Genomic DNA, 19,970 nt, shown 5'->3' with positions numbered 1-19,970 from the left:
CTAACAGACTGTTAAGCTGCTGGATACAGAAGGTAAAAATAAATCTGCCTGTAATCTCCGCAAGAAGCAAAAGTACATGTTTACACCATTAAAGCCCACTGAACGCAGCACTGTCAGGGTTTAGATAAGGGCTTTAAATAATCTTACTTTAGCTTTTCTGCTGTGACAAAATTTCCACACAGGCACGTTACTGTAAGTCTGTGAGCTCTGTTATCGCACAACGCAGAGCTTTATAGAAGTGTCTGACAACCATACATCTAGTCAGAGGAGCAGGCTGCTCAGAAAGCAAATTAACGTATGAAAAGACAGAAGACTTGCGAGGAAACAGACAGGGCAAACAAACAAGACTTCATATCGAGGCAGCATCGTCGCACACGTGCACACAACATGGCGTACTGTTCCGATTCAGCAGGAGATTGAGGTGAAGCACAAAGTGTTATTCAGTGTGCGTGACTGAGCTCAGTGTACCTGCCCGCTCCCATCTACAAACAAACCGCCAAACAAACTGGGCCTTGTGTTTATGTGTGTGTTTATGTGTGTTTGTGTGTGTTAGGGCATGTGCAAGCGTGTTTGGATGAGGAGCAGGGAGGAATATATATCAGATTGTCCCATCTCAAAATGTTTCTACACACAAGTTTCCACCCTCTGGTTAGTAGATCTTTCTGCTTTTCAACTTGGCAGCGGCAGCCAAGACTGACCAGTCTGACCTGCAGATGGCAGAAAAAAAAGGGTTCCTGAGAAAAGTTTAAAAAGCCCCGGGATGTTTTCTTTTTCCTTCCGTCTTCAGTTCCCATAAAGAGGGCATTGTTTTAAAACTGAAAACAGTCGCCTGCTCAGAGGTGTTACAGAAGTGTGTTCTGGCGCAGAGAGGGACGGACGGAGGGGGTGAAATGTGATTTATTAAGTTGAAAATATTCAGGGGAGGGGAGGAGAGAAGAAAAAGAAAGAAAGAAAGAAAGAAAGAAAGACAGACAGAAAGAAGGAGAGTAGATGAAAGACAGGAAATAAAGAAGGAAGTCACTGAAGGAGAGGATGAAATGTGAAGAACGAAAATGATAAGACGATGGGTAAAGAGAGGAAAAGAATGAAAAAAGAAAAATGTGTGGAGAGGAGGACAGAAAAGAGGCCACGAGAGGAGAGACACATTAAGACTGTACGTCATTTTAATCTGTTTTGCCTGGAGTCAGGCTCAGCTTACCATCAGCTCTTATCTCTGTGTACTTCCTCCTCCACATCAATAAACACGCTCCTCCCTACATACATTTACAGCTGGCAAACACACATTCAGCCAAAGCAAATTCAGCCCCACTGTCACAAATCTGACAACACCCACCTGAACCACAACAAAAGCACTTCCCTCTGTCTGTCTCTGTCTGTCTGTCCATTTTACCTCTCCATCTCCATCTCTCTCCCTCTGCTGCTGCTCTCTTTTTCCTCCAGAAGGCTTAAAAGTCAATATTTGAGGATCTGTTGCAGCTCTTGAACACTTCAAAGAGCACAGAGCGCTGCTGTGAACACAGCCTTTAATATGCCGCTCAGGAAAAGAAGCAGAGAGGGTCAATAAAGTGGGGCACAAGTGCTTTTTGTAGGAAAGTGTGTGCATGTTCGTGTGTGTGTGTGTGTGTGTGGGTATGTGTGTGCGTGCCTCTCGTATGTATAGGTCAGATATCCTTTCATACATACCATGTAGAAACACAGGTCAGGTTTAAGTGCACGCTGACTTGTAAAGCTCATAAGAGAGAACACACACAGAAACCCAGACAGAGCGAGAGCGAGCTGAAGCGGTTTTAAGAGCCAGAGTGAAAATAATAATATCATAATAAAGCTTTCATTAGCTTTCAAAGGTGGCTCTGTGTGAGGCTGTTGAGGGTTTCCTGTGGCTGGGGCTGAGGGAGCTGTTACATGCCGGCGAAGGAGCCAACAGGGCCGATGCACACAGCACGCCAGTGACTACTCTACTGAACTGGATAATTACATTAGATTTATAAAAAGATGATATGGAACATTAGGCTCATCGGTCTGAGAGTGGTAAGCTGTGTAATTTCACCTCCTTGACTGGCCTACAAAAGAGGAGCCATTGTGTTATTGACCAACATCTAATTACAATGACTCCTAACAAGACGTGCCACTTTTACAAATGCACGATAGCGCGCCGGCATTCATGCAAAACTAAAAGTGAAATGACCAGGTTCAACAAGCGTAGATTTACATCAAAACATCCATTAAGGCTCATCTATCGCTGTTCATGTACGGGTTATTAGCAGCGAGGTTAAAGAAGCGTAGGGGATAAAGATAAATCAGAGGTAAAATATCTATGTTTTACAATTATGAGATTTTCCAGATCAGAAGACATCGGTCTACATTTTAAGCTCATTTCATGTAAAACTAATCTACCATTTCATTTTGCAAGAGCAGCTGAAAGCTTTTTTGCATCATCTTTCTGTTTTATCATAATGATAATAATAACAATACACAATATTTAGACTGCACCCTTCAAACACCAACTAAAGCTCAACGTGCTGCACCTTTGGGCTGTGTGGAAGTCATTATGAAGAAAGAAGATGTAGAAGTCCCAGCACTTGTAGTGCTCTCTAACCTGGATGTTACCATGTTGCCTCTGTTGGTTTGATGTGACACAGCTGTCTGATTATGTGTTTCTGATTGTGTTTCTATGAAATCACATCTACAGAGTCGGATTAAGTTTTAACAGAAATGTAAAGATCAGAGATGGGATACATTAGGTACCATTTTACTTATTGTACTTACTACAGTTTTTTTTGTTTGTTTTTTTTTAAAAACACAGGTAAAGATGCTTATAATAATAGGAAACTGACTCCTTTCCTCTCCCAGTAGACTTTGTTGCCTTTGTGTTTGTTTTTGTGTCTTGGGAGCTGTAAGGTCAGCAGATCACACACACCTCCATATCCAGAAGATGCAAACAACTGTTTTAAAAAACTCAATAACATTCTGTGTTCGACACAGCAGATTTCAAAGCTGATGACTAAAGTAGCAAGAAGTTAGCCATACTGTTTCAATCGTGTCTCTGTTGAGGGCTGCACACACCTGGTATCGATCAGGTAGCTGGCACGGATCAGGTATAGGTGATGACACTTACATGATGTTATGGTGGTCACTTTTTTGTGTCCTGAGACAAAAGCCAGATGTTTGTGGGTGTTAGTGTTTTTTGGGTGTCTTAGAGTGTAAATCCCTGGATAAACAGTATCTGTATGTCACAAATGTTCTGGATGGATTCTAAAGTAGTGAAGAAAAACATCACAATTCCTCACAGGTGATGAGGACAGATCTCTAGTTTTGTGTGATCAACAGTCCCAAAGCCAAAGATTTTTAGTTTATTATCATATCAAACAAAGAAAAGCAGAAAATCCTCACATTTCAGGAACTAAATATAATAATTCATCTGAACAATTGCCTTATAATCTGTCACTGAATGACTAATCAATTAATTAATTAGGTCTGTATTTCTTTTGTACTTCATCTGTGAACGTGTCTCTAACGCAACTGTGTCACATTTGTGTCCTTAAGTAGCATCTGTTATTGAATGTTTCAAGGTAAAATAAAAACCAAAGAAAAAATGTTTTTTTCTTTTTTTTTTTTAAAAAAGGTATCTAACATTTTGGTGCGTGGTATATATAAACGATCATGTCACTGTGAATGTGAAAAGATGAGCAGAAGCTCAAGTGATGCTAAATTTGTCACAATAATCCCGTCTGAACTAATGAGAGGAAACATATTTCAAAGGGATGAATCAGAGTCAGCAGCGTTAACAGTGTTATCAGCAGGTCTGACCCGGCCATCGGACGCTGGACTCCCAACAGTAACAACAACATTCATTTGTCACTCATGCCAGGATACTAGTCGTGATAAGCAGGACCATTACGCCATTATATCTGCCATGTAGGGGAGAAGGACAGGATGAGGTGGGGGAGAAGAAGTGGGAGCAGACAGTAGGCCTGGTGTGCTGCTGTGTGTTGCCCTGTTTAGGATTTCATCGCCCAGACGACTACAGACTAATCCCTGGAGACCTCTTCCTTACGCAGGAAATACTTCCTTCCGTCAGACTGACAGAAGAAGTGATTTCCCCTCTCCAAACACCAGAAACACGCCGAGGGTCCTATGGACAGCCCTAATTTGAGTCTCGTTTGCCATTCATTTGTACATCTAAATTATCTGAGGAATTTGTTGGTTTAACTTGAGAGCTACTCCCAGAAAAAAGAGCCTATTGTGGCCCCCAGAACCATTTACTTAACATACCAACAAATCAGAGTAACATGGTTTGTGTGGAGAGCTCAGTCTTTGCTGTACACTGCTAACAGCTGTACTTTTTTTTTTTTCGGCTGCACCGTCAGCTCTACTGTGCAAACATCACGTTGGAATATCACCCTCCTGTCTTGCAAAAAAAAAAAAAAAAAGTGTGTTTAAATCAGTCATAAAGATGCAGTTCCTGTTTAGCAGTGTGCTGTATCATCTAATCTAGAAAATGGCCCTAAGACAAACGGCCAGCAGCCATAAATCTCCATTTCAAACGGGCACACAGGAGACAAACAATGTAAAGTGCTGACTGGTATGTGTATTTTTAGGGCTCATCTCTATGCAGTGAGTGGCTACACTGCTGTGTGTGGGGAGAAGAAGTATGCGCGTGTGTTCGAAAGCAGCAGAAACAAAAAATGTGAGACACAGAAAGTCAGTGTGCGTTCATGTTGGCACGTCCGTGTGACTGCTGAAGTTCACCTCTGGGACACAGCGGCAGTTCAGGATTTTTTTTTGAAGAAGAAGAAGTGTGTCAACTGAGCTCAATCTCCTGAGCAGCAGTAAAGTGAACACACACACAAAATGATGTAGAGTCAGCAATTAGCTTCATGTCTGACAGTATAAAAGCTCTCGAGGGTTTCTCTGGGAATGTCGGATGAGGATGCTGTGTATTAAAAAGATATTTACGGACAAAGACAATATAAAGCAGCAATTTGGATGCCTAAGGTTTCTGTGGTTAAAAAAGGCCTAATTAAACTAACAATCTGAAAGAAAAGACGGAGAGCAAGGCGACATGCAGAAACATATTGTGAAGAACAACATAAAGAACATGTCATAGGAATGAGTTCACCCAAAAATGAAAATTCAACCATTGTCCAATCACTCCCATGATGTCAAGAAGTCAGGTGAAGTGTTGCATTATTCTCCTCAACAACTGAGGTAGATGGGGACTAACGAAAAAAAGAAAAACAAAATGGCTCCATAGAGCGCCGAGATAACAAAGTGATGTGGAAAGAAACCCTCGACCGGGTGCACGCTAACACTTTTAGCTTAGCAGCTACGGTGAAGATTTTAGTTCCAAAAAGAGCGTAAATAACATATTTTTTTAATCAGTCTGACATCTGGCTTTTGGTTGTTTTTTACGTTTTAGAACAAGTCTCCTTCTGCTTCAGTTGTTGTAGGAGAACGCTGCAACGCTGATTCGCTGTGATGCAACAGAACTGTTTCGTGGACTAGAAAACTTCACCTGACTTCATGTCAGCATGAGGGTGAGTAGATAATGACTGGATTGTCATTTGGGTGACATTTTTACAATTATGTTACTATAAGGATAAAACAAAATTAGATATAACCTGATTTAGAGGCACTAGTGGTCAGATTGTTGACAGAGCCAGGTATAACGGTCCAGTCTTTGTGCTACGCTAAGCCAACTGGTGGCTGCCTGTAGCTTCATATACAAGTTACAGCTATATGAGTGGTATCGAATTTCCCATTCAAATCTCTGCCAGAAAATATGTATATTCCCCGCAATGTCAAACTGTTCGTGTGAGCACAATAACGGCGCAACGCTAACTAACTCTGACACAGGAGCAGGGGGAAAACTGCCGCGGTTAGACTATGTTGTGTCTTTGCAGCGGCCAAAACGCCTGGATTGTTGAGGGGTATTGACTCTGAATAATCCTGCTTCCCTCTAAATCCTCATCCTCTGACTTCAAACGCTGTGCAAAGACTTTCAATAGAATCTGGCATCCTCCCAACTTTCTCTCCGTCAGTCGCTCATTCTTCTTCTTCGCATTCTTTTTCACTCTCTGTCCTCCCCTGGATCAACTGTCCAGCCTTGAATCACAAAGCCAAGCCCAAATTCTGTAGAAATCTCGAGAAGAGGCCCCTGCGATGGCTGGCACACACACACACACACACACACACACACACTCCTCTTGTAGGAGTGACAACAAAGACGGCACGGCTGTAGACCTGGTGGACAAAGAGTCTGATAAATGAAAGGTCTCACACAAAGGAGCAGGGAGCAGGTTAGAGAGGATTTGAAGGCCAGCTGTGAGAATCAACCAATGAAATCTTCAGACAAGTCCGACGACCACTCAATATATTCGATTTTTCCGAGTATTTACCACAACATTCAATCTTGCAAGGCGCGCAAGTTTGGTTTCTACTGGAATCTGTGTTTTCGTTCAAGTTTAAGCCTTTTTTTCCTATCTTCTATTTTCTGCACAAACAGGATACACACACTGATTTCATACATTTTATCCAAGCCTTAAAGCATTCTTCCAGGAGGGACTATAGACCGCATTCGTGCGGCAGCCATTTTCCCAAGTCAAATTTGGGATGGGAAGTTTACATTTCATACTGCTGTGTGATGCAAGACACTACAACAAAGTGAGTCTGACAGATCATCATCATTTTCACCACTTCCTGATTGATTAGCAACTGAAAAACTGAAATGAACAGTGAATATTTGGAAGGGAGAACGGGCTGTATCTCAAGCTACAACAATACATTTGATTACCCATTAGCTAACATTAGCATTCATGCACTTTCTAGCAAACATTATTGTTTTGCTACATCCACTGTGTTTCACTTACAGGCCTAACTGAATGTGTCCAAGTTGTGTGTTGATATTTATGAATAAATAGACTGTCAGAGGTTATTTTTAGCCAGGAAGTGGTGGAACGCTAACGTCAGCTGCATATATGTTGTTTCATGTTGAAATACAGTCTGATGTCCCTCCAAATCCTCACTATCCACCGTCTTTTCAGATGCTTACCAATCATAAAAAGTGGTGAAAAGGAAACAATTTACCAGACTCACAATGGTTACACAACTTGGAACAAGGCAGTAGAACATTTGAGCTTCCCACCCTGCAGTGACATCGGAGCAAAAACAGTGGCCATGTGAATACTTGATTGTGTAATACAAAGTATAGTTGAGGCTCAGAGCAATGTCATTACTACTGGACAAATTGAAATGTAAAGGACCGACACAGCTATTTCACTTCCTCCTCAGGGAGAAATGAACGTGTGAACCAAATCTCACAGCAATCCATCCAAACACTGCAGAGACTTTTCAATCAAAACCACAAATGTGAACCTTATGGTGGCACTGGAGGAAGTGAAGTCAGGGGATCAACAAAGCCATCCATCATCCAGGGGCCATACATATCATTACAGCATTTGGTGCCAACTCATCAAGTAGATGTTGAGACATTTCACAGGACAAGTGAAACTTCTGAACTGCTGGTGGCGCTGGAGGAAATGTCAGGGGATTGTGAATGTCTCTACTAGATTTCATGCTATAGTTCTAAGATGACTAAAAAAGCTTTAAAAGATCTTCAGAAAAAGTCACTAAGATGGTATTTTTGTGGATCACCTCCAGTCTGTTTACGAAGAAGAACTGTTGCTACACTCTTTACCGCAACCGAAAAAAGCAAACCTGATATCTTTGATCTCACACCTCTTATATTGCAGAATCAGGTGTTTTTGTTTTAAATCATAACCTGTGACATCCTTGACATGATCAAACAAGAAAAGGAGACTCTCTGTGAGACAGCCTGGAGTTTCTTTAGGGGAATTTAACAGGAGGAATGTTCATTTTCAAGACAAAAGATCCTAAAATGCAGAGTCCTATAAAAAGCTGCATATTTTCCCTGACTGAGGCGAGCGGCCAATTTGTGACCAACATAGAAAGTTTACTGGAAGAGAACACTGTGTTACTGTAGTCAGTGATGCAGCTCTGCTCAGGGCTGGTCGCAGCACAGTATCTGTCCTTGGGAAGAAATTACTGTTTTGAACTTGAAATTCTTGGAGAAATGTGGATTGCAAAGGAGCAGTTAGGTAAGTGTGGTGGCTGCTGCAGGACTGCTTTTAGAACAACATTTTTGCACAAAATCCCTTGGAGAGTGGCCCGGTAATCACACTGCGATATTAAAGTCAACACAGAAGGAAGTGTGTTTGTGTAACGTTCAGACTTCTGATTGAACGATTTATTCTGAATTATTCAAATAAGAACATTCAAATATCTTTTATGTCAGTAAATAGGCCAAAGCTTGAAAAAAGAACCATTTATTTTAAGGAAAGTTGTGTAGTTCAAACCACTTTGGCTGTTAGGAGTAGCATGATCTTGAGTGAGAGCAGAAGTAGCACATTATTCCAACAGGTTTGTGGCCATTTGGCAGAGGAGAAAAATGAACATATGCCATGTAAATTTGACAAGGCAGGTCATAATGCAGGACATGCTCCAAGGCTCACATAAATAAGAAATCAATGAACATGGGACTTTGGAAGCTCGGGAAGGACCTGAGGCCTCGGGGAAGTTCAATCCTTGCCTCTACGAGCTTAGACGCAACTTTTCCATACCCATGTGCTGGCTTGGCTTCGCTGGACTTGACATGTCAAACCAAGTCAGCGATCTGTATCTCCATCACAACAGGGCTACCTGTTTGTCTTTAACCGATGATATCGATGATGTTGTTTGCTGTTGCACAGCACTATGGTGGTTACTTGCGAAGGGCGTCTCACCAAACTCTATTCGAACTGTAAAACAAGGCAAACAACTCATCATCATGGGTTTTCAGGTGGTTGTTGCCATTTAGCTCAACATCGACTGCTTACTGCTTGAAAAAGAGAGAGACGGGATGGAGAACTGGCCTGAGGGGCTCGACTCTGTCTGAAGAAGACCTGCAGCTGCTGCATTTTGGCTCCAACAGTATTTTTGCTTAACCTCAGGTGTTGTTTTTTTGTGCATTTAATGTTTTTTTTATGTAGTGTATGTATCTTTATACGGGCCATTCTGGATTAGTTGAAAAATGCCTCTAAAGAAATGCTGTTTTCTAAGCTCATGAAAGTTAAATATTTAGGATTCATGGCTTTCTTGTGACAGTTTCTGGCATGATCGCAGTGTAACCATATCTGGCCTGCACAAAATTTAATTAATTTCTTCTTTGTATTCAAACTCATCACAGATAAAACTCCCACTTATCTCAGTCTCGTAATGCCACTGGATGTAACCGGGAGGTCAGCATATTTAAAGCTGCTGACTGCCTGTTTGATGACGTCTTTCTTCTCTTTTCTGACTTTTCAGTCAAATCAAAAATATTCTTTTATAGGATTTGAACCCAGGTTATTGTGGCTTTGTGGTATGGGCGTTAGCCAACTGAGTGCCTACTTTATTGCACTCAACAGAACCAGAGTATATGCACTGAAGTCGAGACTCCTCTGCAAAAACCTTTAAAATATCATCCGTCTAATCAGCAGCAATAAAAACAACAAAACTACCCTCCCTTAATGAGAGCTCCTTGTTTGGCACAGAGAGAGGTGCTCTAATTTAAGGACTGATTGTGGTCTCCACTCAGTCAAGCAGCGGGGCCACTGCCACTCAACTATGTTCCTTTTTTTCAATTCCAAAGCGTAAAAGATGGGCAGTGGATCCTCTAAAAGCTGGTAAACAGAAACACAATTAGCATTTATGAGTGCAAATAGCAAGTCCTGAGCACAACAGGCTCACTCTCCACTTCAACAAAACCAGCACACAGTCCTGACCGTTTGATCTTACATTCATCAGCGACCACTTGTGTTCCTGACACAAAAGTAGCTCTCAAATAGAATCAGTGCAAATAAAAATAACAAGTAAAAGCTGACTAACTCCCTGTCTGCTGGACTCCTGTGTCTCATGTTGACTCAAACCTTTTTTTCTTCCCATGCTACAAACCAAAATGAGACATTGACTGGAAGGAGGACCACAAGCCGCAGAGTGTTAATGGCCTCGACAGCTTCATGCCGCAGACATGCAAGTTTCAGTAGCATTAAATTTATAACTGTCGGGCTGAACTTGATCATTTAGTGGTCATGTTATATTGGTCAAGGCTTTAAAATGAATTATGGGATATGAAAAGGAACACATTTCACATCTTGCGTTTATTTAACATGTGCATGTTTTGAGTATTTAGGCTCTGGGTTAGCCCTGAAGTGTCCCCATATACAGAACAAGTTCAATTCATATAGAGCAATTGGTTTTAACATTTTCAGAAATATGCTTACTTGCCTTTTTATCAAGAGCTCAAGAGAAAAGAGGAAACACAGTTAGAATTGGTTAGCATAGCACATTTTAGCTTAGCTTAGTCTAGCATGAAACAGGGGAAAACAGCTAGCCTGGCTCTATCCAAAGATTAAAAAAAAACAAAACTACCGACACAAAACTAATTGCATCTTTTAGTGTCAAACTGTCTTATTTCCCCATCAGGATGATAGCCATCGGGCCCAATAACATTGGGAAATTACAGAAAAGCCACACAACTAAACCATTTTATTTCCATTCAAGTTAGCGGAGGGTAAAATCAGAGGTCAGCCCCACAATGCAAAGGCTAAGCTGAGGATCCAGGTAATTTTACACCCAGGAAGTCAAACTTCTTTGGGCCTCATGCGCTGCGACTGAACAGCTTTTGAATATTTCGAACACTTCCCTCATATCCCTCATTAGATCCATGCATAACTCCCTGTGAAACCACAACCATTGGGTTTCTATCTGTGCATAGTTTAAAAGAATGATATAATGTGTAGGTAAGCAAACTTATGACGTTTAGAGGTGTTGGTGGGTGGATACTATTGACTGTGGACAGAGCCAGGCCAGCTGTTTCCTCCTGTTTGCAGCCTCCTGCTAGGCTACGATGGGTACTTACTGTATTCAAATGGGAACTTTGCAGACTTTCAGCCAGCTTTATAGCTCTACAGTCCTTGGAAATATACACAAAAGAACAATGTGCAGCTTCTCTAAATTTTGCCTGCACACACAGCCCCCTAATTTTTTGCGGGCAAAAATCGGCCATATGACAGTGCGTCAACTACAGATTGTTTTTTCACCAAACTCTGATCAAACTGTAAAAGAAAAAAAAAGGCAAACTGGCCCAAGGGAATACCAAAGGCCTTTTACTCTGTTTTCTCTGGTCATGTTGCACCAACAGCCTGGATTTACTTAAGTGCCAACTCTCCAGCTGTGAAATACTCAAAGGAAACTTCTAACATAACTCCAAGGAAGTTTATTTCACATATGACAAACTTTTCTTTTTAGGGGTCAAAAGCCAAAAGCCTCAGATATTCTCATTTATTTTCATACAGGTTCAGCAGGTCAATGACTGGTTGACACAATGGCAGGGACAAAATTCTCGAGAAAAAAAAAAAACCTTCTTACATCACAAAAGGAAGGACAGGTTGTGTTGTTTACAGCAGTTTAAGTATCCGTCGATGCCGCCGTCAGCACGAGGCAACACACGGCTTTCCAAACAGCTCCTCGAATCAAACCTTTTCCCAAAGGGGGGGTGGTGTTGCTTTGATCTGGTGATCTCAGACCGTTTTGCTCTGATTTGAACAGCCCTCCTCAGATACTCTCTCAGGCATCTTACCAGCTGATTCATAGTGAGTTCTGTTTCTCAGTTTTATTTGACTCCAGCCTCGGGGGGCGCTGGGATTGCTTCGGCTTGTTGCCATGGATGTAAGACAAACCTGTGCGGGATGAAAAAAGATCTCCCCTGGAGCCCCGCTCAGCAGGCTGCATATTTGTGCACCGTGTGGACGACGTGCTGGAACCTCACAACCGGTGAATGAAAACATGCAATCCTGAGAGACTTACTGACAGACCAGGAGCAAGAAGGGAGGGGGAAAAAAAAACTGATGCACATGAAAACTCAGAGGCCGTCTGCTTGACAGTGTGCCACCTACTCAGCCTTTATTCTTACCATTTTTTCCACAACAGTTGCACAGCTATCTTTTTGGATGTGAAATGACTTGAAAGGCAGCGGTCAGGTTCACTTCAGGATGAGATATTAAAACGTCGCGGCACATTTTAAAGAAGAAAAGAGAAAGATGTAATGAACCATTACTGCGGGATGAGCTGCGCTTTGAAGTTCTACTCATAATTAACAGCTTTAGTGCATGTTTTTGCTGATTTGTGTTACTCATTATGTTAAAGGACTCTTTTTCTACATAAAAGATGCCCTTGAAGATTTTTTTTCTTTCTAACTGTGGCCCATTACCAGCACAAAGTCCCAGAGGGAAACGCATTTTAAATAGCATTTTATTGGTTGGTGTTATTTCTCTGTGTCTCCTGAGTGTTTATCCATCTACATTCCTCTAATTTCTTCATCCCCTCCTCCCTTCAGCTGCATCACATAAAGATGCCTAATTGAAGGCCTTGCACAAAACAAATGACCACATTAGCCTGCCCCCTTTTAACTCGTCCTTCTTCCTGTCTGTGGTTGTAATGCATTATACACTCTGCTTGTTCTCTGTTGTCTCTCAAATTACAGTGCAGGCTGCCAATCACTCGGAGACTAAAACTAAAGAGACTTGTTTTTTTTCTGCACAACCCCAACCCACCCATCTCCCGTCTGTTTTCTTCTTGTGCTCCAGAGAAGTGTTTACGACGAAGCAGAACACTGATACTCCTGCTTTAAATTGCATTTCGATCTCGAGACGAGCCGTAAAGTTGTTGGCCCCCGTCTGCCATTCCATTATCATCTGAGAACACCCAAAACAAAACTCACAGTCACAGAAGATGAATAACAAACAATTCACTCATATTAATTAAGCATCATTGAACACTGCCTAGATAGGAGAGTCGGATTAAATGCTTGACTTGTGTTTCTTTTATGTCTGCACATGAACAGCAAAATAGCTTTTTTCCACTCTGTTAAGATCTAAGAAGCTGCCAGACATTTCTGTCCCTCCGTGCTTCCCATACATATGGTGCCACAGTGTGTTTTCTCCGTGTGACAAAGGCTCTTAAAACCTCTGCGGCCAAGTAGAACAATGCCACGTGGGTGGCTCGGTGTGCGTGTGTGTGTGTGTGTGTGTGTGTGTGTGTGAGATCATAGACTGTGAGCCAAAAAGTCTGCCTCAACATTTGAACAAATATCATCTTTCATCAACACAGAGTCACTTCGATAGCAAAGCAAACAATACTGAACAGGTGGAGTCGAATAGTTTGTGTGTTTTGTGTTTCTCATGTGTAATTTAATCTGATTTATGATTAATGTAAACCACTTTTTATCAACAATGTCAAACTGAATATATATTTGATCGAGCCAGTAACTATCAACTGAAGTCTCGTTTGGATTACAGCCAAATGATTTAGTCAATTAAGTTTTTTCTAATTATTCTACCACTAATAGCAAGTACATCATTTCATTTAGGTAATTTATCAGACACTTTTGTCCAAAGCAGCTTAACATAATTCATACATACATTCATACACGGATGGCAGTGGCCACCATTCAAGGTGCCGACCTGCATATCAGGAGCAGTTCAGAGCTCAGTGTCTTGCCCAAGGACAATTCAACAGGCAGTCCAAAGGAATCAAACCAGCGACCTCCCAACAACAAGATGCTAGCTCTACCCCTGAGCCACAGCCGCCCGCGTACCAGTGAGTCCCTGTTTCGTTTGACTTATGGATGCAAAGGAGGACCCACATGCATGGATTTGACATGCTAGTCCCCTGACCGACAATTGGTGGCAGTATTGAGACACCAACAAAGAAATGCTCCAACTAATTCAGTCAAGAAGAAGCAAACATAGATTTAAGTAACACTGCTTTGCAAATAATTGTAGGCTACCCAGTTACAAAAAAGGTAGCAACCTTACGTCTGTTTAGGTTACATTTTCTAGTCCTCTCTTGTTCCCTCTTGCGTGCGCTCTGCTTTGGTTTAGGGGCAAAAAACACTTTATGGATTTGCTTAAATTACCTGTTATGGTCACCACAATCACGAATGGAGTGGAGCAGCGGTTGGCTTTTAAGTAGCCGTGTTGGCTGTAATAGTGCACTAAAAGAAGAGCACCTTTAAACAAGTAGTCACCATCACACTGAAGGCAACATTTTTTAGAGCAATAATACTAAGAATGCTGTTAACTCTGGTTTGAGGTTCTCAAAGTTTTGGACTGTGTGTTGAACTAAACAAGTAATCTGAATATGCCAACTTGGGCTTAGGTAAATTGTGAACAGCGTTTTTCCCAATAGCCATTTTTTTGTTTGTTTGTTTGTTTGTTTTAAATCAAGTAATGATCAGCAGATTATTCAATGATGAAAATAATAAGTAGCTGCAGCCCTCGTCTGGACTCTTATTAAATCAATCACAAAAACACCTTGGGAACATGACATAATGACTTAATAAATGCAATATTGAGAGTAGTCATCCTGCTGCTGTGACTCCAATATGAGACTTAAATTGCTAAGCGTCTGTTGCCACTTGTATTATACAGCCTGGATGCTGGAGGCAGCTGCCAATGTTTGTTGACTGATGAGAGCCGATGTTGACAGGGAACTCTGTTTGGTTTGGCAGGAGCGCACACTGGCTGCCATTCCACACGTGAAACCATGTTAGCACTGCTCATTTCTTTTGAGGACACCAGCTCCTGCAGCTTTTTCTGACTTGACCTGTGTGAACAAACCTACCAGCTCTGACTTAGCTTCTCTTCAGTGCCACGGTCCTCCATTATTGTCCAAAAGTATTTAAAAAAACACATCAGTGAGCCACATTGCTGCCTTCGGCAACATGTTCCTTTATTTGACTCAATCCCACATGCACTGTAAACTGCTGCTGTAAATACTTACTAAAGCAATAAATGTGTATAAGTCCGCTGCTGGAAATAGTCCCCAACGAAACTGCTCCTGAAACCAGGAACATTTGCTAAAAACTAAACCAAAACATAGTACAAAAATACTTTAAAAACAACAACCACAAACATATTTTTAAAGATTTACATCTTCAGTTTTGGGCTGAGTGCCACAGACGGGCTTTTGGGCCTTAATGTGCCCCCAAACGCCTAAAGCCCTGAGTGCTTACTGACTTTGTCGATGTCACATGGTGTCTGAGTGAAAACAAGTCAGCAAGGGGTTGAAATGGTTTCATGAGACTGAGACGGCTCTTTGTGATATTTCAGCTCACCTTGTAGGTTTTAGGCTTCCTGTTTTCTGTTTTAAAATACATAGCCTTACAATAAAAATACATTTGAAAGTACTCATGTACACAAACAGAAACATGTAGAAGATTCAGGGAAAAAGTTCCACAATAATTCAAAAGCTTATCAGTTTAATGTTGTTTAAAAAACTGAGTGATTTAAATAGAGAATCAGTTTTAGAAAAAAAATGTCGGATCCTAGGTAGAACTGTTCAGATGGTGAAGAATCACTGTCATATAGAATAATGAAAGCAACCAGATTATCTTGTTGATTCGGGGATACGCTGCTACCCCTTTGTAACCCTGTGTTTAATGTTAAAATGCTATGACCTCTGGATAATTCCCCTAAGAATCTTACAAAAAATGTCCACAAGGGGCCCAAAATATCTACCCTACCCTAAACTATCACAGACCTCCTGGGAATGCACCTCTTGAATCTCTGAGTCCTCATTGAAAGATGAACATTTAGAGCCTGACCTACACGGCTGGCTGTTATTAGCTCATCACAGATATACCACCATCTGCTTATATGTTGCCTGATATTTATTTGAGATTATACTGCATACTACTTTGTTCATATTATAGGATTTGACAACAAAAAACAAATATTTCATTTAAATGCCAGTCTTAGCCTTTCAAAAAGCTGCACGGCTACAATTTTGTCCCAAGTTAACAGCGTTTCAGAGGCGGCTTGCTTCATAAACATTGTCATAAATGGTGAGTATTTTAGCTGAACTTCAGAGCCCGAGTAGACACATCAAACATCTGACGACAAAAAGACGGGCAATGCCCCTGCAAACCGCAGCTGAAAGACTGTGATCACACGAGACTCTCCTATAAATCATTCGAGTTTAGGAGGAGGTGGATAACAGCACGTCTTTAAACTTAGAGACATCGTTAAAGTGAATTGGCCTAATCATATGTCTGCACATTCAAGTCATAAGCTCTGTATTTGTTGCCCACCCATTTGAACGGTCATATGACAGCTATCAGCCAGAGTGGGAGAGACATCCCACTGTGTTGGCAGGGAGAGCTCACAGGCAGAGGCAAGCAGCTGCCTGCAAGTCAACTGTCAGTCATCGCTGGGTGAGAAGATGGAAAACAATGAGAGGATGAGGTTAAAGACAGCCTGTTTACGATGGGATAACGGCGTTTCAGTACACTTAAGATGATGATTTAGTTTCTTATCGGGATACGGTACAGCAGGACACCTTGCGGAGGAAGAGAAGCTATTAAGTAAAAACCCCAGTACACATCCCTGTCAGACGTTCACCCTGCAGACAGCCTCCTCCCAAATCTCCTACAGGAACAACCAGCCTATCTAATCTCAAGATCAGAGTGTAGCGGTAGATCTGGAAGGAGGACAGACTCTGCTCTGTTTTCTCTGATGTGGAGTCTCACTCACTGCACACACACACACACACACACACACACACACACACACACACACACACACACACACACGCTGACTCATCCAGTGTTTTCACAGCACCCACACAAACCCAAACTCCTAATGTACCCTACTAGAAAGTACACACATGCAATTATCCACGTAAACATTTGCGCTCTCATCTGAGCACGCGTCCATGACGTTCAGCCCTCGCAGCAGAGATGACGTCACGCTCTTACCTTGGAAAGCGGCCACATTACGCGCGATGAGATACTTGAGGCTGGAGCTGGACGTCTGGAGGAGGTTCTGGATGTCCCTCCGAGCCGCCACCTGGTACCTCTCCTCCATCTTCTTGGTGCAGCACGTCAGGTTCTTGGACACGCACACCTGGAGGTCCGAACCTGAGAGTCACCGAGATCAAATGTTAGGATTTTTTAAAAACGTGTAGACAGAAGAGGTGTGGATTTAAAATAGAAGTAAGAAGCAGGGCGGCTCAGTGTTGAGAAGACCATATCATTTCCTCTGTATTTCCAGTCACACAGATAAGCGCTTGTTTCTCTGGAAAATAAATACCCAGCAATCTTCAAATAACCCAGATGGCCTTTTAATAACAATTAGCTCTGTTCTGAATTCCCCGAATCCTCAAAGACTCCTCCAACCATCTGGGTGGCTAAAGTAACGACCGCATTTCCTAATCCAGTTAGCCAGAAATGACACGTCTTTGCTCATGTTGTTCACCACAAGAGAAAAATTAATGCATGACATTGTTAGAAAAAACAAAATATTATAAAGTGACATCATATGGTCAGATTTAACTTATAATACGTGTTTGGTTCACCTTGTTAAGACATATATCATCTACAGCATCTTTTAGGATCAGTAAATGATCTGAAAATGGCTTCAGAATAGGCATGTAGTTAAAAGACCCGTGTTCTTCAGGTAGGCTATTTATCTTTCAGAGAAAGGAATGCTTACCTCTGTGACTCAAACACAATGCTAAACTGGGACTCGGGATTTGCTCCACTTTTCTTCCACACATTCCAAAGACATACAAGTCTGGTGGATTTGACACCCTAAACTGCCCGGAGGCGTGAATAAATGAGCGCGTCTAACCACGTTCCGCATTATCTGTGTGATGAACTGCCAACTGTCCAACATGACGAGCTTCAGCCGCATTCATCAGCAGGGTGCTCAGCCTGGCTAGCAGCCCTGCGAGGCTGTACTGAAGCACAGCAGGGCTTTAAAAGGTAAACGCCAGCAACAGTATGCCAACATGCCCACGATGCTAACATGGTAACATTATGCAAGTATAATGGATGCAATGTGAGTAACATCAGCACTGAAGAAAAACTCAAGTTGAAGCTGATTATTAGTTCCTTAGGTAATTTGGTCGTCAACCAAACAGGCTTATAGACAAATTATCAATTTGAGCTGCTGGTGGTGCTTAATAAAACGTGAGAGGATCACCGAAGTCATTCCATTGACCCTCAATGAGACAAGGATGAGTGTGTAACAAAATTAACAGGAATCATCTGATGGACACTTTCTAATCCAAGTCAACCATTCTGAGAAGTCAGGGAATCATCATTAGCCTTGTTTCCACAGCACAAACTTTCTGCAGGAACTAGGTACCTTTGGAGGAATTTGTGTCCATTGCAAAGACCATGAGATACTATTTTATCTCCAAAAAGTCTCTGTTAAAGGGTAGAAACAGCGTTTCCCAGATGGGAAAAGTTAAACTATTATACAAGAGGCTTAAAATTATCGTATTTTAGGGGAAATTATGGTACACGAGTCATGGCCACTAGAAAAAAAAGGGGGTAAATGTGTAATTTGATATATTCAACACATATTTAAAATGATTAACTGGGTTGAACACGGCATACCTTAGCTAGAAATTTCAAGCTCCACATCAAAGTAGCTTCAAATGAGAGTTAACATTTACATTCGTCATCATGGCCCACATCAAGCATGACAGCCTGGAAAATGGTCATGTGAGACGTAGGATGCACATTTTGCTATCAAGTCAGGAAATTCATTAAAATGAAACTGATTAATCGATACATTCCTTGGCCGCATATGATACAACCAGCTACTACTGAATGTGTCAAATGACTGGTAAATTGTACAGCTGATCACACGTGTCAACGCTGGGCGGTCCAGAAACAAAGGAACCCTGACAGCGGGGCCTGCAGAGCTACATATTTCTGACTGGTCAAGCAGCGTTTTATTTTAGCTGCCATTTATTTTTAAAGCCAGTTGGCGTTTTTGCATTAGGCTTCAACACATCAACATGGAGAGAGCCCATGACAGATGGACCAACGACAATTGCTGATTCAGAGTCAGCAGTGAAAACGACGCGGAAAAACTGCAGAAACAGACAAATTTGCCATATTCATTCGCTGATCTTTAGACCACTTTGGGAATACAGACAACAACTGGATAAAGGAACCTTTTTGTTCCCGAAAAAGTAGTTCCTGGGACGAAAGATTTTGGGAACTTGGGGTGGAAACAGGGCTAAAGTCAGCCTGGGAACGATGAACGACTGTACAAAATCACAGTCGATGATCATCTATGATGATTGATTTCAGTCTGGACCAAAGTGGCGATCAACTGACTAATGATTCCAGATTGCAAGTAGCGATCTGAATGAGAAATATGCCAAACTTTTCAAAAGACTGAAGCTGATCATGTGAATCATGCTCACATAAATCATTTCATGGGCCACGATGTCGATCATGTGCCTTAAAACAGGAGCCAAAGATTCAGCGGACAAGTTCAAAAAATGCTTTAGTGAAGCAAGAAAACCAAAACACCTACATCCTGAGACAAGATCTCGGTCAGAGCGTTATCGCCTCACAGAGTGATATGTCTCAGGTTTTCCACTACAACAAATGTAAGCAATCTGCACACATACGGGACAATCAAAACATCTCAAAGTGGCCCAAAAGGCCTCTCTGACATGCCTAGACAGAGCGCGCCGGGCTGTTGCCAGAGACGCTATCGGCTCCCAGTGTGAGGAGGGGAGCAGTGCAGGCGATGGCACACAAGCAGGAATTCAAACATCTCCTAGATAAGACAACTTGAAAGTGCCCCAGGTCTTGCTTTTTAAAAAAAAAATGCTTCCCAGAAACATTTCCACTTCCAATGCCGCAGACGACGTCTTTGTTTTGCCGAGGTGAGAGGCTCCTGACTCACTGCGCTCTGACCAGAGCTGAAGGCTGTTTGGCACGTCTTATTACATGGAAACGGCTCGCTCTCGCCCCGGATTCCTGGAATTTCTGGAGGTTACTTTTCACAAACCCACACTCAGTCATAGATAACTTTAAAAAAAAAAAAAAAAAAAAGAAATCA

At 41.9% G+C, this 19,970-nt stretch overlaps 1 protein-coding gene across 2 annotated transcripts in view; it reads right to left on the bottom strand.

Moving 5' to 3' along the window:
* Window positions 1-19,970, bottom strand: part of gpc5a (glypican 5a) — a 141,280-nt gene that overhangs the window by 118,095 nt on the left and 3,215 nt on the right. For both annotated transcript variants that reach the window (XM_037095670.1, XM_037095669.1), the window contains exon 2: window positions 16,856-17,017. In XM_037095670.1, the coding sequence (XP_036951565.1) occupies window positions 16,856-17,017 (162 nt within the window). The remainder of the gene's footprint in view (window positions 1-16,855; window positions 17,018-19,970) is intronic.

Source organism: Acanthopagrus latus, chromosome 4, assembly GCF_904848185.1.
Source record: "Acanthopagrus latus isolate v.2019 chromosome 4, fAcaLat1.1, whole genome shotgun sequence".
Classification (NCBI taxonomy): Eukaryota; Metazoa; Chordata; class Actinopteri; order Spariformes; family Sparidae; genus Acanthopagrus; species Acanthopagrus latus.
This window is presented reverse-complemented; position numbering and strand designations above follow the sequence as displayed.